Source organism: Oreochromis niloticus, linkage group LG20, assembly GCF_001858045.2.
Source record: "Oreochromis niloticus isolate F11D_XX linkage group LG20, O_niloticus_UMD_NMBU, whole genome shotgun sequence".
Taxonomy (NCBI): Eukaryota; Metazoa; Chordata; class Actinopteri; order Cichliformes; family Cichlidae; genus Oreochromis; species Oreochromis niloticus.
In genome coordinates, this window is record NC_031984.2 from 21,313,680 (window position 1) to 21,338,015 (window position 24,336).

Here is a 24,336-nt window from a genome sequence, read left to right on the forward strand (position 1 = left end):
ACCTTCCTCCTCTTGCAGGCATCAATTATTGTGCGTCCAAATCAATTCAGATCTAATTTTATACACTTATAAATCAAGAAATGCGCATCAAATATCGGCTTGCCACAGAAACTAAAACTAAGCTGTCTTCCGGTAACATAAAAAGAGGAAATCTTATGACAACCCTGTTGCAACCAAGGTCTTGATTATTGTCAGCAGTAGTTACACGCTCAAGGATGAAGGAGAAACAGAAAAGACTTCCAGCTGTCAGTTTTCCAGCTGTGTTTATAGACAGACCTCATATCCGACTGTGTTCCATAATCAGAAAATGTTCAATCTTATTATTCCTGTACCAATATGAAAATTACACATTTTCTGTCGGTTGTCTGTTTCTGTGTAATTATGTGAATTAAAATATAGTACACTGACGCCATGTAAATCCCTCTTTAATCGTACACAACGATTTTCCTCACATGTGTTTTTTAGTATAATACATCAAACGCGTTCACTAGATGTGCTCTTTTTAAAGCTTCCCTTGAACAACCCAAGTTGTTTTCCAAGGAAATAATTCACCCCACCTCAGGGTGCTTTGTTACTGCTGTCTCTAATCGCGCCGCCTCGCCGGCTTATAAGAGATGAAAGTTACAATAATCAAGTGATAAAAATAAATGGGGTGACAAATTTTCATACACCAAATGTTCTCCTGGCTCCAGCTTCAGTTAATGAGGATTTGCTGCTTATGTGACAGTAAATCGAATTTATTTGGTGAAAACGAGTCATTGCGAGCCTTACACTGGGAGTCAAGCTGTTTGGTGACGTCACCGTCAACATGACATTAAGGTTTGAAGTTTTTATATTATTCTCCTGAATGAAAGTAGGCACTTAAAATTGTTTCACAGCAAAGATATGAACTCTCATTTATTGCTTAACTTAAAACAGTGGTGCTGTGGCGAATCAACAATGGTGCAATTAAACTTTCTCATAATACCCATGTCATTGCGCTGATTGTGCTTCAGTGGCACCTGAAAAAATAGTCTGGGTTAAACTGAAATAGGAGTAGATGAAAAATGGCCGTTGTCTGTCAGAAATTACATGACAATCCACCTAAAATGTGAGATACCAACATCCTGATGATGATAATGTTTTAGGAATATAGGCGTGTTTGTAGAAAATGTTAACTCTCACAAGTTAAATTTGGAGTGTTTTACCTAGTCCGAGGATCTTTTTGACCTACGTCGAAGAGTCCATTTCCTCAAACAATTGAAGGACTGCGCGGAATCCGCGCGTCTCTCTCTCCCTGCAGTCTGCAAATAAGGACATAAATCCGAGCAGAGTTTTTACGGTTATGGTTACAGATGCTCTCCGCGTACCTACACACTAAGTGTAATAAATATTTGTATTTTTTGTGAAAAGAAAAGAAAAATCCCAGTATTCATCATAATAATGAATGTTTAATTCTTTACTTGGTCACTGTTCAGTCTCTGCCCTAAACAGCAGAGACTGCGAAGATAACAGGTGGTTTGCAAAAACAGAGTGAGTAGAATTGACTTTTACTACTTCAGTTTTGCTATAACCACAACTTTTCTCCTCGCTTGCTTGCCCACATTTAGATTTGTGGTTGCTATGGCAACAGCAGGACTGCGCAATGGTGCTGAGCGTTGTTGTACTCGGTGTGCATGTAAATGCGTGTCTGCGCATGGCGTGCTGGGGGTGGGCCTCTCCATCACACCCCCATCCTCCATCAGTGCTGCAGCTCAGGCACCGGAGTCTTACTGAGGGGGCGGGGACTGTTCCGATGCAGAGGGATGCTCCGCAGCCCCACGCTGGACCAACCAGTCTGGAAATCCCTGCTCGCATCCACACAGCACGCGCATATACACACACACTCACACACGGACACGCTGACTGGCACCGACTCCCTCAAACTCCCAGCATCTGTGCTCCATCCCTCCTCTCCTCTCCTGTCTGTCCCCGGTCTCCTCTCTTGTCCTCTCTCACTGTGTCTCTTATCGCCGCTCCGTCAGCTGCAGCTCTGACTCACTCAGCTCTTCTTTTCCCAATTTGAGCCAGCGAGACCCGGGAACATGTCCTCCAACCTGACCTCCGGGAACTCAGCCGGGGGCACAGGGGCCAAAAACAAGCCCTTGTCTCCCTTCAGGAAGAGGGGAAGCCTGCAGTACACAGCCAGCACAGGTGAGTGGTGGCAGACTGGAACTGCAGAGGGAGGACGGTTTGAGCATCCTGATCTTGTAACAGAAGGAGGAATATAATATGATCTGAAGCCAGGGGGATTAGCCCTGTACTGTGCATATTTAGGTGAAATTACATTGTTTTATTTTAGAAAACAAGAAAAAACTCATGAAAGAAGAATCTTTAGTAATTACTTTTTCTTTGTAAGTAGTTGGGAAATGCAAACCTGTTGATTAGAGAGGTGCAGCAGAGGATGCTTTGGATGCTCTGTGGGGGATTTTGCCTTCATACCCTGCAGTTTAATGTCAGCATTCTGGCTTCTAGTTTTGCCCTTCAACTCTTATTTTTCAGCCTCATTTTAGAACACACACAACATGCATCAGCTGGATCATCCAAAGTAGATTTACAGTATGACCGGCTGCTGCTGTATGGAGCAAATTTGATGTTGCGTAACTTGTTGTTGTCAGGTGAAAACTGATGTTTTGCCTGTTGTCGTGTTTAAGCCTAAAGGATTACAGGCTGTTTGACAAGTTGGAAGTGCTTTGTATTGTTGCATACTTTCGAAACATATTGCATGAAGTGAAAAAAACAATTTAGTCTCTGTACAGCATGTATAATTAGTCTTCTCCTTTAAGAAATGGGATAGGCTGCTTAGATAAACAGCAACAGCGGTGTTTTTCACTCAGCCCCATGGCAGTATGTAGCCTGCAGAGAATATGTAGGTTGGTACCTCAGGACTTGATCCCCCACTGAATGAGAGGATTAGCCTCCCTACTGATGTATGCACACGCTGGTCAGGCTTTCACTGAAACTACAGAGTATACAATGACCAAAAGATCAAATAGCAGCTATTTCTGTTCATTAGTCTTCTTTGAAATGCAAAATGTGTTCATTCAGTTACAGTTACGTCATGCAAATGATGATATAATGAAAGATCATACTTAGATCTTATGAGTTGTTTAAAAGGAATCAAACACCTCAGTGTCATTCAGAATTATAGTCAGTCTTTGTTGGTCATCTGTTTTTCAGAGAGAAAGAAAAATACGCAAATATTAAATAATTTCACCCCACCGCAGGTTTTTGATTCAAGAAAATGAACTGAGCCATAGATAACTATATTTAAATAGAAGAAGACACCCGAGTCTCGATGTTATTTCATTTGGAGGAAGTAATATAGTCTTTCCTCACTGGAATACATTTGAGAGTTTGGAATGACATAATGCACGCACAACGTATTCTTAAAAAATATACTGCGTCTTTAAAAAAAGCTCCTTCAGATAGGTCATGTCACCACTGGGGATAGACAGCAGCATGCTATGACGTTATGATGATTGGCGAGGTAGTTAGGGATTGATTTTTAACCCTGACAATAAATGCAACAGCAGGAGGTTTGAGGGATTCGTCAGCCCCCCTCCCTTCCAGTCGAAATGCTCCCTGTAATTATCCTCATTTACTGCTCCAAAATTGCCTTCTTGTTGGAAGAAATCATTGAAGAGAAGGAGCACTGGCAGAAACAGGAAGCGCAGGCTGTCTCTGCCAATACAGATTCAGTACTGAAGCCTCCGGGGTTTGATTTAGCAAGTCTCCACAGAGGCACATTAACACAACATCACATTTTATGTTGTTAAAGCATCCAGGGAACCTTCTGAGTAAGCAAAGATGACATTTAAGTGACTCATTTTTTTTGTTTTTTCAAAAGGACGCCCTCTAGTTCACACCACTACAGTACACTGCAGTCTGTATAAGATGGAGTAAAAATAAAAACAGGCTGCAGGTTAGCGAGAGTGTGACTATATTAGATGTTCTATTTGAAGAATTACTAAGGTTTTTAATAATGCTGCAGCTGCTTATTAGAGATCATAAATTCGAGATTGTGTGCTCGCTGCTCTGCTGAATGGTTGTTTAAGCTGATATTCCCCATGCTGGAAGAGCTTTTATCTTATTAAATCCAGCAGAGCGGAATAAACAGAACTAAATGAATCTCTCACAGCTTAAATTTCTTCAAGGGTTGTAAAACCTCTGTACACATAATACCCTGCACCATGTCCATCAGGCAGAAAGGCTGTGGTGTAGCATATGCTGTGCAGTGAAACTCTACTGTAATGTGCAGGATTTGTGGAGCGAGCCTCGGCAGAGAGAGAGGCAGTAGGTGAATCACTTCTCTGGCTGTGAAAGAGCCGGTGCCGATATTAGACCGACACCCACTCACCAGTTTGGCTAGTCCGTGCTGTGCGCTGTGTTCCACTTGTTGAACCACTTAAAACAGTGCAAATAACATGTAGCAGTGGATGTTTATTCACAGATTCGCAATAATTGATTAGCTATCGTTATCTTCAATACAGCAGCTGTGAGATAAATGCAGTGAAGGGCTGGAAAAGGCATTCTAGCACTTTGGAAAGGCAGAGCAGCATAAAAAAATACAGATCAAACACAATTTCAAGTAGTACAAAATTCAAATTGGTCGTTCATACAGTAATGGGCCTTTGACACACTGTACTTCGCCCACATCTCGATCACACCTCCTTCGGATGTGTCACGCCTTGTCATCATTGCATGTCACATAAGTCAGAGTCTGTGTCATAAACTGCTACAGTAATGACCCGAGAGAGATCCTGTAGGCGTTCCTAACAGGAACCCATTAATGATTGATGGAGGCAGCGATGGTGCCCACTAGGGCTGCCACAAACGATTATTTTGATAGTCGACTAGTCACCGATTATTTTTGCGATTAGTCGACTAATCACATCATGCATCCATTGGACGTAAAACGTACAGCTTATTGCACCAGCATGCATCTGCTCTTATATAACTATCATTAGCTTACAGCTTTAAGTGTTTAGGGTATGTGCTAACTAAAAATAAAGACAAGATGATAGTTTCTTCAATTTAATGAGATTTGCAGATTGTTTCGGTGAAGTTTAATAAACTCCTTGCTATCTAAAATATAACGGGACACCGGAGTATATTCTCGAACATCTCACACTTCTGATAATCAGTTGTCTGCTTGACGTTTATTTAGCCGTGTATAAACTATAACTTTAATCTCAGCCAAACCGATTTACTCAGGAACAAATAAAATACTAAAAAAAAGGCCAAACAATAACATTTTTAAGTTATCTAAGTGACTTATATATGTTTAACCTGAGTAGCGAAAGACGGTGGTGGGTTTGAAAACGATTTGCCGGGAGTCCGGTGTTCTCACGGGCTCTAGTGAGCCTTGACCCCGGGTAGCTATCGAGCTAGTGCAGGGGTCTGCAACCTTTTACACCCAAAGAGCCACTTGGACCCGGTTTCCACGCAAAAGAAAACACTGGGAGCCGCAAATACTTTTTGACATCTAAAATGAAGATAACACTGTATATATTGTTTTTTATCTTTATGCTTTGTGTGAACAACTAAGGTATGCTGCTTATGAAATCCATGAAGTGCTACAGAGAAAATTAAATTATATTTATGTAATCAACACATTTTGAACTCTTAAAGAAATATAACAAAAGGAAAGACACCCAGCTGAACTAAAATGATCCATGTAGCAAACAAAAACTGTTGTCAGCCGACACCCTTATATCGCCTTTGGGCTGTTGGAGCCTTGACCTGACTCTTAAAAAATAATTGGAAAAAAGCACTATGCTGCTGAAAGATGAAAAATAGATATTTGCAAAATTCTGCCTAATTATGTATTTTACCTGGTTAATGCGTGCGGCGGGGCGTGGTTTGCGGCGCCGCTGCAGGGGAGGCGGACGCACCTGAGCGACACCCGCAATCACGCCTCGCTGCCTTTACGTCTGCGCTATCTGTGCTGTGTTGGTGGTGTATGTCGGGCTGTGAGCTGAAAAGCTACAGCCGGCTGTATGCGTACAGCAACCGTGTGTGAAAAGAAAAGTGCCCAATAAAGAGATGCTCAAAAGGATGTTCATGGAAACATAGTCGGGTCTGCCGTGATTTGTTTACAATGGGACTTCTGCTCCTGAACCTCTGCGCACAGAGTCCGCAAATCGGGGCTGTACGAAGTCAGTTTACGCAGGACTGTAAGCTGTCATCTGTCAGGCGTGAACGGTGTTTGTCTTTAACATAGTTCACGGTGGAGAACAGCTGCTGACATAATGTGGATCCGAAGATCCATAATTGGCCTACCTGGGGTTGAAAGTCTCGATAAATGCACGGCGTTTCGGCGGGTACACCGGCTTCCGCGAGTGTGACTCTTATTTTGAGCGATGAAAAAATAATAGAATATAATTTTATTTTTATATTTCAATATCACAATAATCTTCCAATTTAGAACTCCGAGTTAAAAAGAACTAACATAAATAAAATACACTTCAGCTAAATGCTTCTAATTTATTTGCCCAAACCAGGCGGAGCCGCACTTTAAGGACTAAAGAGCCGCATGCAGCTCCGGAGCCGCAGGTTGCCGACCCCTGAGCTAGTGGGTAACAGACGTCTCCGAAAACGTCGGAGCGCTTTTGAAAATATGCGGTGTCTTGATAAACTGAGCAGATATTTGAGGTTTACACAGCTACATTCTCGCCTGAAAATATGTTAAACGTTTATTTTGTGACCCAGAAAAAATAATAAGAGTAATATTAAAACTAACTAGCTGCCGCCATTGTTGAAAACTGAGCAGGGCCGCGCTATGAATTCTGGGACACTGCTTCTTCTTCTTCTTCGGAGTTTAACGGCAGCTGGCATCCTTGTACATGCAGTGCTGCCATCTTCTGTTTCAGTCCGTTATTACACTCTTAAATCCTACTAATTCCTGCGTCTTTTGTGATCTTACAAAGCTTCAAACGACGCATCGACTATTAAATCAGTCGTCGACGATTTTGATAGTCGACGTAATCGTGACTAGTCGACTAATCGTGGCAGCCTTAGTGCCCACCCCAACACACCTTCAGTTGATAACCTTCAGTCAGTCACTCCTCATGTCCATCCTCAGTCTGTGCTGCAGATTAGCTGCTGGTATATCTCTTACTTAAATGAACCAACTCATCTGGCCCCATACGGGTCTCATGGACTTGTGCCCTAAGGGTGGGACCATCGTTTCAAAGGATATTTGCACGTACTTAATAATGTGGTGCTACAAGGGGTATACTGCAGAGTCCTCTGATGTCACCTGCTGTTTGCAGCACATTGATCTGTGGAGAGTTGTCTTGTTTGAAAGGTACGGTGCCGGCTGCTACAGATATATTCTTCAATAGAAAGACTTTCAGTGGTTTGTGTGACACATTTAGAGGATTTTTTGTGTATTTTAAGTATTTCCTTTTAATACAGCTTTTTACTCTAGCAGCAGTGATGAGTGAGTAATTAGCAGCAATTAGGGTGCTTAATCACCTTTTCTGTAAGGAAATAGTCCTAACGTAAAAGCTTCAACATGGAAAGCAAAAATATTTTCTTGATTCTGAAATTATCCAGATCAGCTGAGTATATTTGGATTTGAACTGCTGGGATTTTCATGCCAATCATGTCAAAATAACCCTTGCAAATCATCAGTTCAATTCATGATTGAAGAATGAATGAAAACACATCTTTATATAAAAATATGAGGCATTGCTATGATTGAAAATGGTGAATAGATAATTGTTACAATGTATCATTTAATCTAGATTAATCAATAATAAAATGTATAATTATCAAAGCATATTAACCATCAGAGAGGCACTCTTCAACATACTGATGTTTTTTTCCATATTGATCCTCAGTGCTAGTTTGGGTAGAATAACACTTTTCGGGGCTTTGATTGATCAGTGTGTGACTCTGTGTTCGACCATCAGAGGGAGCCTGGTCTGAAGAAAGTGTTGTTTCTCCCGAGGCCTCAACAATTTGATTAGACCTCTTGAAAGCAATTTGGAATCTGAGTGCCTTGAAAAAAGAAAAACATCCTTTTAGCCTGAGAGGCAGAGTGATAATTTGCTGGTAGTTATATGGACTTTTCAGTGCTCTACTTTGGTTGACAGCATCATGTTTGAGTCTGGAGCTTAATAAGGGAATACTTTTTTTTTTTTTTGCATTATTGTATAATGCAAACAATAATTGTATAATGATGGCCAGAGTGCTTTTAAATCAGTCATTTGTTGTAGTTCAGTACAGCTGCATAGACGACTCTATGCAAATTACCTGCATCCGCATCACATGGAATTTGTTTTTAAGAAATTCTGACGGGCCCTGCGACCGGCTGGCAACCTGTGCATGGTGTACCCTGCCTCTCACCTTATGGTGAGAATCAATCAATGTCTTTTATTTTTTTTCACAGGTAGCTACAGTTTATTCCTCACATATGTTTCTGCTGCTAAAGTAAAGAAATGCACAATTGACTTCATTTCACATTTTCTGAACTCTTTTCTGAATTTCAGAAAATATGAGTTACTGTTTCATTTGTTCTTTTTTAGATGTTAAATCTGTTCCAAGCCAGAATAATGCCTCCTGTATCATTTGTAATAAAAAGAAAGCATAGATAAAGAGTCTAAGATAGGGACTGAAAAGGTAGGAATTTATTTTACTCAGCTCTGAGTTTAGACAAACTGAGCTGAATAATATTGAGCAAGAGAAGATAAGATGCTTGACGCAAGCACTCGCTTTTTAAAGTGATACAGATTCAAGTTTCAAGCGACATCATGTTTTGTTTATGAGCCTTAATTGTGTTTCAGACACAAAACAAAAGCATAATGCACTAAAATCTTTATATACACATTGATATATATATGTATATGTATGTTAACTGGGACATTCACCAACTTCACTGCATTTTCATCACATTTTTACAGTGAGATCCACATTGTTGCTTCTGTTATCCAGCGCAAATTTACATTTATTACAAAAGTATAACAAGAAAAATGATAGAGCTTATTCAGTGGAGGATTTTGCAAATGTTTAATATTCTGAAATCAGGTTGTAGAAATGCAGGTCATTGTGTTACTGAAGAATAATCTCAAATAGCATATGCATAGTTCTGTGATTGGGAAGACAGTCGCAGACCTGCAGTATGTTTGTGTTGCTGCAGCAACCGTAATGGGGACAACATTGCTGGCCCTTTAATTTCATTCATGTGAGAAGAGAAGGAGGCAGGTCGCATCCATCGGACAGGCATCTCTCTCACACTGCTACTATTCAGCGGCAAAAAAGAGAGAGAGAGAGACAATGACGTCTCAAACCTTGTTGCTGAGACAGCACCGCTTTACTCACACACACTGAGGACACAAACATCCTGAACACATGGTCCCCTCAGCAAAACACAGCATGGACTATAAGGTAGACAGGAGCGGGGGGGTTCTTGTTGCAGTAACTCATAGCAGTAGAGTTCACATCCTCTGGTAATGTGCGCCATCTCCCCCTGCCTCCTTACCCTCCCGTGGTACGTTCCAGATAGATGTCAGAGGCATTCAAATGAGGAGGATCAGCTCCAGAGGCAGCTAGTGCAACGACAGCTGGCCTGAACCAGGAGGCAGACAGAGCAGGGGGGGGGTCACATACTGGGATGTGAAGGGGAGTTCATGGATCTGCTGGACCAGCTCTTTGTATGTATGACAGGGACAGATTAAGCGAGCAGAGGGTATGACTGTTTGACTCTGTGAGTGCAGTGATGTGAAAGCATACGTATGCGTGTGGGGGGGTTTTCATTTTATTTTGCCAGTTTTGACATTTGACTGTTTGAAGTGTTTCTTTCTTGTTTCTCGCCATCCCTCTGTCCTTGCCATCATATTTAACCCATCTTAAAAGGACAGCAGACGCCATCCTGGGCCATTTGCTGTTTGGCATGCTCCATCTCCCTGCCAGGACAGCTTCTCTCTCCCTCTCTCTGTCTCTCTTTCCTCCCTCGGCCCTGCTAGCTGCTGGTTAACACAGGCTCTAAGGAGACAGGTACGCTCCACTACCCTCATCCCTTGCAAAAAAAGCACAAATAACCCTCTCGCCCTCCTTCTTTTTTTTCTTCTCTTTTTCCCAATCACTGCCACTCTCCTCTGCCTGTCCCTTGATGGCTTTGTGTAACAGCCCTGAGCAGTGCTGTCTTTAGTGCGCTGAGAAGAATGTGTGTCGATTGATTGTCCCAAAAACTGCTTTTCTCGCGTCTTTTGAGAGTGCTCTAAAGGTGCAACCGTGCAAAGAGAAGCAGCCAGGGTCGATAAATTGAGCTACGCCTCCAACCGCAAGACCCTGCAGAAATTTTTTTTTCAAGTCTAGTGGGCATTGAGCCTTTTGTAGTTTTGGTATTGCTTTTCTTTATGGTTCAACTGAGAAGTCTGACAACAGTAAAATAAATACAGAGAGAAGATTTGTGAACATGCAGTTTGTGCAGCTGCAGAGACTAAACCATCACTCGGCATAGAAGAACTTTCAGTAATGAGAGATAGCGGCTGATTGATGCATAGCTGGAAAGCATCCTTTTTTCTTTTTTCTTTTTTTATATGACCAGGAGACTGCCCATATAAGTGGTGAGTCGCCAAATTTGGTAATTTAGTTACGCTGAAGTGGTAATCTGCAACTATCGAGGAAAAACAACTGAAACAGTGGTTCCGAGACTAAATTTCCAAATTTACTCCCCTGACTTATTAATCATACTTGTCGATCACCAGTAATCCTGCCGTCTCAGCAGTGCTGACACGTGCGCGGTGAGAACATACGGCTTCCACTGTGAGAGATTTGCAGCAGAGGCTGTGAGTCACTGACATTTTTTGTGAGCTGAAAGATGCACAGTCAGTGGAAGAAGGTAGAAAGCGTTTGGTGAAGCATGGCCCGTGTGGTTGTTGACACAAAGAGGGGAGGGTGTAGAGGTAAAAGAGAGGCAATATACAGATATAACCATCCTGTAATGTTAACTATGGTCGGTCAGGGAATATTAACGCTCTTTGGAAAGTTTTATTCCTGTACAAGGTTGAGAAAAAAGCAGCTCCAGGAGTAGGTTGACTTCCCAGTTATCGTTGCATCTGTGGTGACTTTTTACACCATGCTGTAAGACTTGAGCTGGAGCTGGGACCTCTCCATGCTCTGTATTGCTACTGAAATATTCATGTGGTGGAAGTCTCTCTGCAAGCTGATACTATCTGACCTTGTTTTGAGGCAATATGTAGTGACGAGCTGTGAGAGAGCATGTGAGCTGCGTTGTCTTATGTTCAATGTGTTTTTTGCTCTAACACGTGTTAGAGCCTGGAGACACTTTAAATTGTGTTTTAATCAGGCCCTCGTGCACCTGCCTCATAGTGCATTAAAAGCTTCAGCCTGCCAGATTATATATTGTTTAAAGGCAAAGGAATTATGGCTGACTTTAATTTTTGAGTGGTTTGCTCTTCTGTTGGGGGATGAGTTGTTATGCAACCATTGATGCTACTGATCCAAATATAGCAGCCATTAGGGGATTAGCTTGGGGTCTGGTAGGCTTGGCTAGGCTCTGCTCTATTGTGGCCCAGCATGCATGTCTTTGCCACTGGTCACCTCCTGCCCTCCGCACCAGTGTCCGCTGTAATCATGATGATTTTGATGTCTCCCAGACTGACAGCGGAGAAATATCTTAGGCAACCGTTACGTTTGACAGACTTGCCCTTTCTTAATAGCAGAGAAGCGTCTATGTGTGACTTCAGTTTTCAGCTGAGATTGGAGCATCGCAGCGTTTTTTTTACTGACTCAGCCCGGCTTTTGGAAAGAGGAAGCTGACTTATATGAGCATCAGTATAATTTCTTGTTTATATAAATGATTTATTATACATTTATATTTACATTATGTCTAGAGCTGCCACTAACAGCTATTTGCATCAGCAGTTAGTCTGCAGTAAAAACTGTCAAAATAGTGGGAAATGATAATTATGGCTTCCAAACTCCCAAAGTCCAAAGTTAAGCATGGGGTTATGTCTCTGTGTTAGCCTTGTACCAGACTGGTGACCAGTCCAGGCTGTACCCTGCCTCTTGCCCCATGGTGGTTGGGATATGCTCCAGCCCCCCCCCACCCGACCCAATTCTTTGTGCTTAATGCAAAAAGGTGCTGGAAATACTCTTCAGAGATGAGCTTGAAGCTTTCTGCCATTCACCTCTGATTTCTGGCATCAACAAGGCATCTCACTCAGAGAACTGCAGCTCACTGGATGTTTTATCTTTTTTGAATAATTCTCTTTAAACACTTGAGATGGTTGTGTGGGAAAATCTCAATAGATCAGCAGTTTCTGTAATACTCAGACAGTCTGGCACCATCAACTGTGCTACCTTAAAGTCATTCCAATCAATTCATGAAAAGAAACATTATGGTCATCACTCCCTTTCTGCATGCATGCCTAAATGCTTTCAGTTGGCTAATGTGTTCCTAATAAAGTGTCTGGTGAGTTTATAGTTATGCATAGTGACTCTAACCAAACAAATTGTTAATAAATATGCAAAAAAACCCAGCTTTGCAACATTCACCATATATTTATGTTTAGACTTTCCTAGCACTGATGTGTATTTCAGAGAGGAAACTATACAAGATGATTCTGTGCATCTCCTAAATCAAATGTAACTGCTTTTTATTCAATATATATCAAATATCAAAGATCATTCTTCAACACAGTTCAGTAAGAAACGATATTTTTTATATGAAATTTGAGTTAAACTTTAAAATTCGCTCCTCATTCAACTATGAAAAGGCAAAACATTATCATACTCAAATAATTAAGAAAAAAGTTTGCGTTTCTCATAATGATCTCAAAAACCTTTTAGCCAGAGATACTGTGCTTGTTTTGACTTTACTCCCTTGTAGTCCATGTGAGTGGGAGTGGGAAGTGCTGATTGGACGGTGTTAAGCAGAAGGTGATAAACTGGTGGTGAGTTGTGGTCCAGCCAATTATTTTACCACCATCTCTCTTTATAGCAGCCATTTCGCCTACTTCACTGAGTGTTTTTTTTAAAATTTAAATAAATTTTAATGAAGCTTTTTGTGAAGTGCTAATCGGCCCAGTTAATTGGCCTCTCTGGTCTCCTTTGCTTTCTCCAAGGAGCAGGCATGCTCAGACATGCTACGTTAAATAAGTCAAACTTCAGTGCAGACTTTAAGTATCAAACAGTGCGCCCTCTTTGACCTTCTTGTGTGTATGGTCTATAAATGCTGACGGACAACAGTCTCAGTGACAGCCTAGCATGCACAGGATGAAATATTTAGCAGGATGATGAATATTTCAGTGGCAGGTGCATCGTTTCAAGGGGAAGATTAATATCTGTCTAAATATACACCGAGAGGGGAAAGTGCGATCTCTGTTTGCTTTTGTGCTATAAAAAACAATTTCCACTCATACCTCTCATGTCCTAAGTCTTTGAATGTCAAGAACCAGCCTCCTTTATTTTCCCCTCTTCAGCTTCCCATGACAACAGGGTTTGTATAAAACTCAAGCCTCGCAATGGCAACAATGGCTTGCATCAGTCGGTGTATGTGCTGATGGGCTCTCCACCCGAATGGCTCATTGTGTCTGAAGGCACAAACAGCCACTGAGCTCAGACCTCCACTGCTGTGTGAAGAGGAACAACAAGCTTCTGCGGATTGTTTTGGTGACTTTGAAAAAGTTTTACAAGCAATCTCATCGGTGCTAACATGCAATATTAAGAGTAAATTAAACTGAATCGATACTTTTGCTGAGTGAATAAAAAGCTTTTAGCAGTGGAGCGTCCCTGACTGAGATGTGCTGTTTTCAGTTTGTAACAATGCATTACCTCATGCTCAAAAGCTTTTTAAATGACCATGAAAGCCGCAGAAACCATTATAATTTGATAATTCTGAGGAGCCTAGAAAAAGTAAACATCTTAGACTCTGACGGTAAATCTTTAAATCAAAGTGAGTAACACTTTATAACAGCCCACAACTAAGGGTAAAATTCCCCTGTAATTAAATGGACATTCAGTGTGTTTCATTTGAAGTCAAAATGTAATTATATTTGCATAATAACAAAGAAGTTTTACAGTTTTACAGTAAACAAAGAAATAATTATACTGTAAATAAATTTTAGTGCGCATGTCATTTTTAGTACTTTGTAATTTCCTGGTAATTCAGTGGAAAACCAAACATTATTGCGCCTTCTTTTTGGGGTGCAGGCTGTATTATGGAGTAGCATAAACTTGCCTAACTTTCAAGTATTTTACAGAATGGGAGACAAATCTTTAATGTAGGTAAATTTAAGTACAACAAAACTCATTTTAAAATTTTGTTTCTTAGTAATTTTGAAGGAAAACAATATTTCCAATCCTGCATTTATGATGCATGATGAAGTTTCTGTTGTTCATTTCTTCTTTTTTACTTATGATGTACTTAAAATTTCTTACATTATAATATGTGCCTCCTGCAAAATATCCAGAAGTTGGGTAAGGTTAAGCTACTCCATAATACAGCCTGCACGCCCAAGAGTACAGTGTACTTATGATGTAAGATAAGGAAATATTTGTTGTTTTTTCAATAAATTACCAGGATATTAAGTATTTGTAAGTAAATATAAACTTATAAACTTAATTACGCTGTTACTTACGGACTGTATTATAAAATATTACCCTAAATGGAAGCAAGTTGCTATTATCATGCACACCAATGACAAATTATTTCCTACAGGTTATTAAAAAAGCAGCACAGGCAAAGACATGATATAAAGATAAACAGCAAACATTAGCCACCATGTGCTCCACTCAGTGGGTTGTTTCTTCTCTTCATACTGTAGTTAGACCATTATTTACTGAAGTCTCAAAATAAGGCTCCTGAGAGTATGTTATCACAGAAGAGAAACTGCTCACTGCCTACTTTCTTTCCCTATTTATCTGCAGTTGATCTCCGTGGTACCCGCCACCTCCTCACTTCCCAGCATTCCCTGCCTGGGATCCCTGTGGCCTTGAAACAATCCATTGACCTACGGACTTCCATGGATGGAAAATACAAGGAGATTGCCGAAGTCAGTGTTCAGCCACTGTGCAAATAATTAACCAGTGATGTTCAAAGTTACGCCGTGGCTTTCATTTTTGTTTGTCTCTGTCTGAAGGAGCTGTTCTCACGCAGCCTGGCAGAGAGTGAGATGCGGAGCGCCCCCTATGAATTTCCAGAGGACAGCCCCATTGAACAGCTGGAGGAGAAACGCCATCGCCTTGAGCGACAGATCAGCCAGGATGTCAAGTAAGTGCGTGAGGCAAAAGAGGTACGTGACTTTGCAGTCAGACTATGAACTCAACTCAGCCTTTGTGTTTGTGAGCTCAGGTTTGAACCTGACATCCTCCTACGAGCTAAGCAAGAGTTCATGAAGACTGACAGTGCCTCAGATCTTGAGTGAGTCAACCGTAGTCACATGAACCCCTCAATACTCATCTTAAACTGCCAGAATGGTGATCTCATATGTTTATTTATCTATCTTAAGATACATGAAGGAGCAGAGCCAAATTCCTGACCTGCAGGAGAGAGAACCGGTCCCTGAGAGGGAGTACCAGCGAGTCACTATTTCTGGAGAAGAGAAATGTGGGGTAAGTCAGAGTGGTCACTGCAGGAAGACTGTGTGTGTGTGTGTTTTTCTCTTACAGTCAAATCTCTCATGAACACATCTGTTTTTCTGTCCTTTATCAAGGTTCCATTTACAGATCTGCTGGATGCTGCCAAATGTGTAGTGAAGGCTCTGTTCATCAGGCAAAAGTACATGGGGCTGTCGCTGCAGAGCTTCTGCAGAACCACTGCTCGTTACCTGCAGGAGCTGAGTGAGAGACCCCTAGACTTAGATATCTATGAGGAAGAGATCCCAGAAACTACGGTCACTGCAAGTATGAATGTCCTCATCTGCACCATTGTTCTTGCATCATTTTATACTGTACTCTAAATTAGTCAAAACAATATTTATTTAGTATACCCCACAGGTCTGTTGTTACGGGCCATCAGGTCCTTTTACAACCGAGGTGAGAGTGTTGTCTGCGTCCTTGGCACAAAGTCAGGCACGTTTTCAGTCCGTGTTGGACTCTGCCTGGTTTTCCCCTTGTCTCAGATTCTGTAGCTGGGGTAAGGAGGGTGTCTGCTTTGGAAACCTGAGAATAGCATCCTGCTTTTTGCGGTTGATGTGGTTTTGTTGGCTTCATTGGAGCATGACCTTCAGCGTGCACTGGAGTGGTTTTCAGCCAAGTGTGAAAGGGACAGGATGAGAGTCAGAACCTCCAAAATACAGGACACGGTTCTTTAGTGGAACATAGTGCAGAGCTCTGAGTTGGGGAAGAGACTGGCCTGAAAAGGAAAAATGATTTACCATACAATCTACTCCTCCCCCCCACAAAGAAAAAAAAAACGTATGGTCGTGCATCCTGGGTAATTACTGGAAGAGTAATTCCAGTAATTCCATGATTAAACTAGTTTTTATGAAGTAAATAAGGAACATGTTTTCTCCTTTCAGGTTAAAAAATATTAGGAGTCTTTGTATGTCAATGTGTTATTTAATGTAAATGTATGTCTTTGTAAATTTAGTTTCTCTAGGTTATAAGACTAAAAAAAAGAAATGTACATGTTTCAGTTTTTTAAATATTTCAATACAAATCAAAGCTGTTATTTATTTAATCACAAATTTGACCCAAGAGATTTAACTGCAGGATAATTTCAGCTCAGTCTTGAAGATAATAATAATTACCAACGGTTATTTGCACCTGTGTTCTTGAGTGCTCTATTCAGGCTATTCTGGCTCAGAAATATTTGGTAATCTGTGCAATTCTCTCATATTAAAACGTAACCAGGGACACCCACAGATCTCACGATCCATCTGTTGCACACCCAAGAACAGGCTGTCACAGCATGTAGGCAGTTAAAGTCAGACCATAGCTGCACTTGCTTGCCCACCTTGATGAAAGTCGTGACACACTGGATCATTCTGTCTCCTCTTAGATGCCACAGTGCACCCACCTGTTTCTAAAACACACCCCTATGAGAACGTGGACCCTGCCAGCATGCCCCCTGATATGGGTTACGGCTGTAAGATGGTGGATGGTGTTATGCACTTGTACACGACGAGGAACACTATGGATAAGTGAGATATCCGTCGGGAATCTTTTACTTTCTGCACACATGCTTCGTCCTCACTGTGACTAGATTCATGTCTGTTTTTAGAGTTGAGTTCACACCTTTTGCTTGCAGGAAAGAGTGTTTTAGTTGTTATGTTGCCTACAGGACCACAGAGCTGGATCTGCCGTATCCAGACCTGCAGGAGTACATCGCTGATATGAACGTCATGATGGCTCTCATCATAAATGGACCAGTGTAGGTTTCCCCCATTTTTTAATAAATTATTAATTTAACCTTATAGTTAAAATATAGATTCTCGAAAAATATCAACAGAAGTTTATTTTCAGACTGTCACAGAAATAGTCCACCATTTGTCTTTTGTTCGGCTTTGCCACAGAAAGTCCTTCTGCTATAGACGTCTGCAATACCTCAGCTCCAAATTCCAGATGCACATCCTGCTCAATGAGATGAAAGAGCTGGCAGCACAGAAGAAAGTCCCACATCGAGACTTTTATAATATCCGTAAGGTGAACTTGAGAGCTTTTTCTTTTTCACCCAGTCATGGTTAGTGACCCAGTCAGCAATCCTAGAGGGTTTACTTTCCCTGTTTGTCTGACTTGTTCCGCAGGTTGACACGCACATTCATGCTTCCTCTTGTATGAACCAGAAGCACCTTCTACGTTTTATCAAAAGAGCCATGAAGAAGTATCCCAAAGAGATTGTACACATGGAAAGAGGCAAGGGTCAGACATTGATGGAGGTGTTTGAGAGCATGAACCTTACAGCCTTTGACCTGAGTGTTGACACACTGGACATGCATGCAGTGAGTAGTGCCCATAAAGGAGACTTTAAAAAAAAGGTCTTCAGAGGTGCTGCCTGACTCAGTAGTTCACCTTTTTATTGCAGGATCGTAACACTTTCCACCGATTTGACAAATTCAATGCCAAATATAATCCCATTGGTGAGTCCATCCTGAGAGAGATCTTCATCAAAACGGACAACTACATTGAGGGGAAATACTTTGGTCACATTATTAAGGTGCTCACTGTATCCACAAACACTCGAAGTTGCAAGCACTTGTTTCTTACACAGAGCAGTCGTTTCTGGTACCTGGAGGCGGGCTCTCTGGGCTTTGGCGCCCTCTGGCTGACTTGTTGTGTCTCTTCTTCTTAGGAGGTGATGGCCGACTTGGAGGAGAGCAAGTACCAGAACGTGGAGCTCAGGCTGTCAATCTACGGCCGCTCCAGAAACGAGTGGGACAAACTGGCCATATGGGCAGTCAAACATCAGGTCTACTCCGACAACGTGCGCTGGCTTGTCCAAGTGCCACGACTCTTGTGAGTTTAAAAAGAGTAGCAAACTGAATTAAATAAACAACAGTGAAAAAGCAGTCCCCTCTCTCTTTAGAGCAGATTTTAAGTAAGATAATAATAACTGGTGATACTTGCACACCCTTGTTGCTAAGCTACTCGAAGTTATGTAACATTTGTAAATATAAATGTGGTGTTGTGATATATCATGTGACAAAAATTGAGTGATAAAAAGAAGAGTAGCAACGTAACTAAGTTGTCGTGCATCTTCTCCATGCCTGAAAAGAGACACTGTTTAGATTTTTACTGTGTTTAGTTTTTGTTGTTTGTTTTTGTGTCATTTATATAACTTATACTGAAAACTAAGCATTTCCATGTATCTAGCAACTTTCACACAAATCCAAGTCAATATTATGAATGATCCTTCTGTAAATATCTGTTGAATACATGAGTAAAATAAAGATTTGATATCTATTATTTCCTCAAACAATTCTTCAGTTATCTCCCCTGTGGGCTTCTTGAATTGTTTTTCTTGTTTCTTCAAGTGACGTCTACCACACGAAGAAACAGCTGTGCAACTTCCAAGAAATGCTGGAGAATATCTTCATGCCTCTGTTTGAGGTTACGGTCGACCCCAGCAGCCACCCAGAGCTGCACCTCTTCCTTCAGCACGTACGACATCTAAGCTTTTTTGGTCATTCGCTTTTACTGCAGTCACTTTTTGGGTAGTCGTTTTATTGATCTGCTCTTCATCCAACAGGTTGTGGGGTTCGACAGCGTGGATGATGAATCAAAACCAGAGCAACATATCTTCAACCTGGACAGTCCGCTCCCAGTCAACTGGACAGAAGAGGACAACCCGCCCTATTCCTACTACCTCTACTACATGTATACAAACATGACTGTGCTGAATCACCTGCGCAGGTACATAAATCATACTTTACTTGATCTGACTGCCCAAGATTTTTGATCCGTGATTGTATATTTTTTGTGTTTTCAACATCAGTAAGACAAATAAATCAGTCCTTAATGTGTCATTTTAGCTATTAACGGGTTTTTTTTGTTATAGTTGTCAGTATCTTGGTCTCTGATAAGAATAGGTGAAGATTTTTAATGCATTTGTAAAAGGAAGTGTTAAAAAATTACTTTCCTTTCAAAAAATGCCCGCTTGCAAAATCTGCTGTACAGTTTGTCAACCTTAGTTTTAATCACAAAAAGACAGTTTTTGTAAAGTACATGCAGCACATCAATAATAAAGATTAGTAACATTATTGGATAAAAAAGGTGAAAAGCCCAGATTTATCTCATGTGAATTAAGCTGAAAAAACTTTGATAACAAATGCAAATTCTGTGTTTCGACAGTGCTTAAGGTTACAGACTAGATAATGCACACTGGGGATTTGCCCTTTGCTTTTATCTGCCATCTTCTTTGTATATGAGTCACTGGGAAGCAGCAAAGAGTGTTCATTTACGCTGAGCACTAACACAGCTGAACTCACCTCCCACTATTGTGTGGCTTTATCGTTCCAGGCAGCGGGGCTTCCACACACTCGTCCTACGTCCTCACTGTGGCGAGGCGGGGCCGATCCATCACCTGGTTTCTGGTTTCATGCTGTCCGAGAATATCTCCCATGGGCTGCTGCTCAGGAAGGTGTGACCTTCAACAGCTGTTGTGCAGCTGTTTACCTCACATACAGGGGACGTTATCTTTCCAAAAGTTTATGAGGGCCTCAGATTATAGATTATTATTATTAGATTTTATTTATTATGTATTATGTTTCTTCCTTATGAGATCTTGGAAAATTAGACCTGATGTACTTCTGATGCTTTGGTTGTTACAGAGTCATCATTGTGCCATGTTTTCTTTCCAGGCTCCTGTGCTGCAGTATCTATACTACCTAGCCCAGGTAGGCATCGCCATGTCTCCTCTCAGCAATAACAGCCTGTTTCTCAGCTACCATCGTAACCCTCTACCAGAGTACCTGTCCAGAGGCCTCATGGTCTCCCTGTCTACAGATGACCCTCTGCAATTTCACTTTACCAAGGTAAGTCAAACATTTAATAACATGCTTTAAACCTCCACCTTCACTAAGTCATAACTAAGTCAAAATGTATTTCTATAGCACATTTTGAGATAAACCTCACAACAAAATAATTTTTAAAAAGAGCAAGCACAAGTCTAAAAAGAAAGAGACCACTGAGTCCACAGATCTCCAGCTCGGCGGGAGAGAATCTCCGAGCCTGGGAGCCACTGTTGGAAAAGCTCTGTGCTTTGCAGACACAGGAACCAATCAGAAACAAGCTGCTCATGATTGGTAGATTCAAATTCAACAAATTCAGACTTGTTATTTCAGTTTGGCATAAAAAACACAGAGATCCACACTCTTGCACCCACTATATTGCTCCCACCTGTGTGTGTGTGCGTGCGCGTGCGTGCGTGTGTGTGCGTGTGCGTGTGTGTGTGTGTGTGTTTTCTTCATTCTGATGCACTTCAGCTCCAGGTTTTGCTTTTTTTTAACTACTTTTTGAAAAGGCAATTTCAACAAGTGATGTTTATTTTAGGTACTTTTTGGGGTTTATTTATTATTATTCAGTTTTTGGTAATTCTACCCTCCCTCAGTGTTTACTCCTTTTCTACTTCTACATTTAACCTCGTTTATATTTTTGTGTTCTAATGTAATTAAGTTGGTTCAGCAAATTCAGCTTTGGATATTTCAAATAAACTTTAAGCTCTTCAGACAAAATCTTTAAATTTTCAACTTTAACTTTGCATTTTCACTACAAAATGCTTTTATATAATTGTCTTTGTATTTTTAGGAGCCATTGATGGAAGAGTACAGCATTGCTGCTCAAGTGTGGAAACTGAGCTCCTGTGACATGTGTGAGCTTGCCAGAAACAGTGTACTGATGAGTGGATTTTCTCATAAGGTATACATTTTTTGTTGCATATCACAAATTCTGGTGTTCTGCAGAGTGTTTAATAATATATATATATTTTTTTTAAATCAGGCAAAGCGTTACTGGCTGGGCCCAAACTACATTAAGGAGGGACAGGAAGGCAACGACATCAGGCGAACCAACGTTCCTGACATCCGTGTGGCGTACCGATACGAGACCATGTGTGAGGAGTTAAATTTAATCACACAGGCCATTCACACAGATGAGCTGGAGACCATCAGAGAGGAGGGAAGCCTTTGTATGGGAGCTGTGCAGGCGGAGAAGTGACCATGCTGAACAACACAAACAAAATTCTCACCACATTCCGTGTTTTTACATCAGGACATTGCACAGATTTACATATAAACATATCACATCATGGAAAAAGAGAAAAGCTACGCTATAGGAAGATAATGAGAGCTGCTAGTAGCCAATATCAGAGAGAGAATTTACAGTCTGTGTGCCCAAGGTGTTTGCTTCTTTCTTTATTTTATCACAGTAATTAGAATTTCATGACATCTCTTGTTCTTTATTTTGTTTTGTTTTTTTAATGGTTGGTGACCATGTTGTGTCATATTTACATGTTGGTACAATGTAATTCTTCCTGTATCAGATTTGAGCAACGTTCACATTCAAAATTTTATCAAACTCATAAAAAAATACACTGGATCCAACAAAGAAAGAAGACAACCTAACTCCAGGGTAACTCCATAAAGGTCTGGAGCTGATACAGAGGACACTAAGGTCCCGCTCTTTGAGGCCTTTCTTAACTAAACCAAGATCAACTGTTTTGAGCATCCATAAAAAGTTTAAACTATTAACAAAGAAGAGCGCACAGAAACTATCCAACTATGTCTCAAAAGTAAGGCGGGTGTTCAAGGCACCAGTAATGCAGGCCATACAAAGGATATATGGATGAGTGGAAATGTAGTGAAGAGTGTTGTGTAAGTTCCCATGGAGAGTAAACTAAAGTTGACTATATAGACGTGGAAGGCTGCCAGAGAAATGGAGCAGATGAACTCCCGGGCTTTTATAACCTGAAATAACCTGAACCTTAAACTTAAACTTAAGCAAAACACCATACAGCAAGAATTCACATTACCTTTAGAGCAACAAAATAAACTATGCCTCTGCAGTCACAGTGATACCTGAGGAAAGAGTTAAACACTAGCGTGGACTCAAGGACAAACTGATTAGAATTCAGTGGTCAAAGATTAACGTCATCGTGACTTCACAAATTCATTTTTTTGGTCAGACTAGTGACACTAGTCCTTTGTATTCACTTTTAAATTACTTCAAAATCTTTACAACTCTTATTTTTTCCCATATTATTTTCTATATCTCTTATTACCTCATTTTGCCCCTAAATTGTAGAAGTCTATCTCATGATAAAGACAGAGGCAAAGCTAGAATTTCTTGGCCTGTGGTAAACAAATATCAGAGAACTAATTAGGTCGGTTATTTTCCACACCCTCCAAAGGCCTGAATGATGCTTAAGTCCCATTTTTCTCTGTGCACACACCCACAGTATTAGTAAATCAAATTTGCATCTACAGACTGTGGTTTGTGTAACAAGTTGAGCTGCAGCAGTCATGTCCTTTTTATGAGCAGGTGATTGATTTTGACTGAATGGGGTCGCACGTGTTTCCAGTCACACTAAATGAATTATTATTGGGTTATTTGAGACTTAGATGTTCAAATTATTTTGACTTGAGTGTTTCATGGCAAATTATTTTGTAGCTCCTAGTCTAGTCAGGGGGTTTTGATCTGTTTATAGTGAGTCTGTTAGAGTTTATTAAAAGTTTAAACTGCTCCAGTAACATTTTTTGTTTCCTTGTAGAAAAGGAATTCACCCCGAGCAGACAGAAACTTAAAATGCTAACACACCCATTCCTAAATCAACAGTCAAATAAATCACAAATATAACTTATTGTTTAATAGTTTTTGAAATCGTGACATTTACTAAATCATGACATTTGCAGCGAATCGGTTCAGCATCCAGTACAACAGCCTTTTAATAATGTCCATAGTAAAAATGGCGAAAGTGGTTGAATTGTTGTGGGTATATGGTTGACATTTCTGCTATAATTACCCACAGGACCTTATGCAGGGTAACTAGCTTAAAAAGTCTCAGTCTTCAGATAGTTTTACTGTTATTTTAGCAGTCGTTTCAATGACTCAGTGCAGTGAGGGCACATAAGCATTTGTGTGCAGTGATGCTTCTCATTTGTATTATACTCCTAGTTTGTGACATTGTTTCTGGCAGTCTAAACTTAATTGTGGTACCATCTGTCCTTTACATTAAGTTATTTCTGAGTAATAGTACAGTGAGTGGTGCATGCTGATCCCCTCCCTCAATGTTTCCTCCTTGCACAAGTTCAACCATTGCCAAATCCACAAAAAGTCATTTTTATACAGAACTGAGAATCTGCTAACTTGACAAACTCCTGCCTTCAGTTTAGGTCCTGCTGTCATCAAAAGGCTGCTTGTTGCTATTTCAAAAGCACCGTGTGTCCTCCCACAGAAACGTGTGTGCTGTTTGTAAAATGTTCAGTAATGCTGTTTGTGTCTGTAAAAAATAAATCTTATTTGAATTGGAGTGATTTCCTCTTTTCAACAGGCCAAGCAAATGCATTTGTTTTCAAAAGTAACAAACATGCAGCACATCACTTGATTAAGAACATGGGAGTAAGAAGTGTTTGCGTCAGTAGCTGATAATCATGAGTAAAAGACATGAAACAAAGAGCACTTTGTTTTTATGTCCAGCTCATCCCCCCTTCCTGTGAGTCAGAGTGAGCAGCAAGCTCAGCATAAAACTCACTGTATCGCTATATTTTGTGTTGGGACACTTTTCATGAGAAAATGCACATGATGTGAAGATATGCAAATGGCCTGTTTACCACACAATCAAAATATGTCTGATAAGAAGTTATTTTAGTTTAACAAAGGAGTGATGTTCAAATCATGTCTTCTGAT

At 40.7% G+C, this 24,336-nt stretch overlaps 2 protein-coding genes across 5 annotated transcripts in view; one reads left to right on the forward strand and one right to left on the reverse strand.

Annotated features, from left to right (window-relative positions):
* The window catches only part of gnat2 (guanine nucleotide binding protein (G protein), alpha transducing activity polypeptide 2), a 50,479-nt gene that overhangs the window by 11,674 nt on the left and 14,469 nt on the right, over nt 1-24,336 (reverse strand). The gene's annotated exons all lie outside the window — the stretch shown is intronic.
* Nucleotides 1,715-23,959, forward strand: ampd2b (adenosine monophosphate deaminase 2b). 4 transcript variants are annotated; one of them, XM_019349681.2, is made up of 19 exons: nt 9,535-9,680; nt 9,883-10,023; nt 14,923-15,047; nt 15,135-15,265; nt 15,347-15,415; nt 15,504-15,606; nt 15,708-15,897; nt 16,997-17,138; nt 17,279-17,368; nt 17,511-17,640; nt 17,742-17,936; nt 18,020-18,151; nt 18,287-18,450; nt 18,969-19,095; nt 19,184-19,347; nt 19,954-20,074; nt 20,295-20,468; nt 21,241-21,351; nt 21,433-23,959. In XM_019349681.2, the coding sequence occupies exons 3-19, from the start codon at nt 15,018-15,020 to the stop codon at nt 21,646-21,648; spliced, it is 2,289 nt and encodes a 762-aa protein (XP_019205226.1). In that variant the 5' UTR covers nt 9,535-9,680; nt 9,883-10,023; nt 14,923-15,017; the 3' UTR covers nt 21,649-23,959. The 4 variants fall into 4 exon arrangements, with proteins under 4 accessions (XP_003444969.1, XP_019205226.1, XP_005478225.1 ...); XM_019349682.2 differs by having other exon boundaries at nt 9,565-9,680; nt 9,888-10,023; XM_003444921.5 differs by lacking the exons at nt 9,535-9,680; nt 9,883-10,023 and adding an exon at nt 1,715-2,172.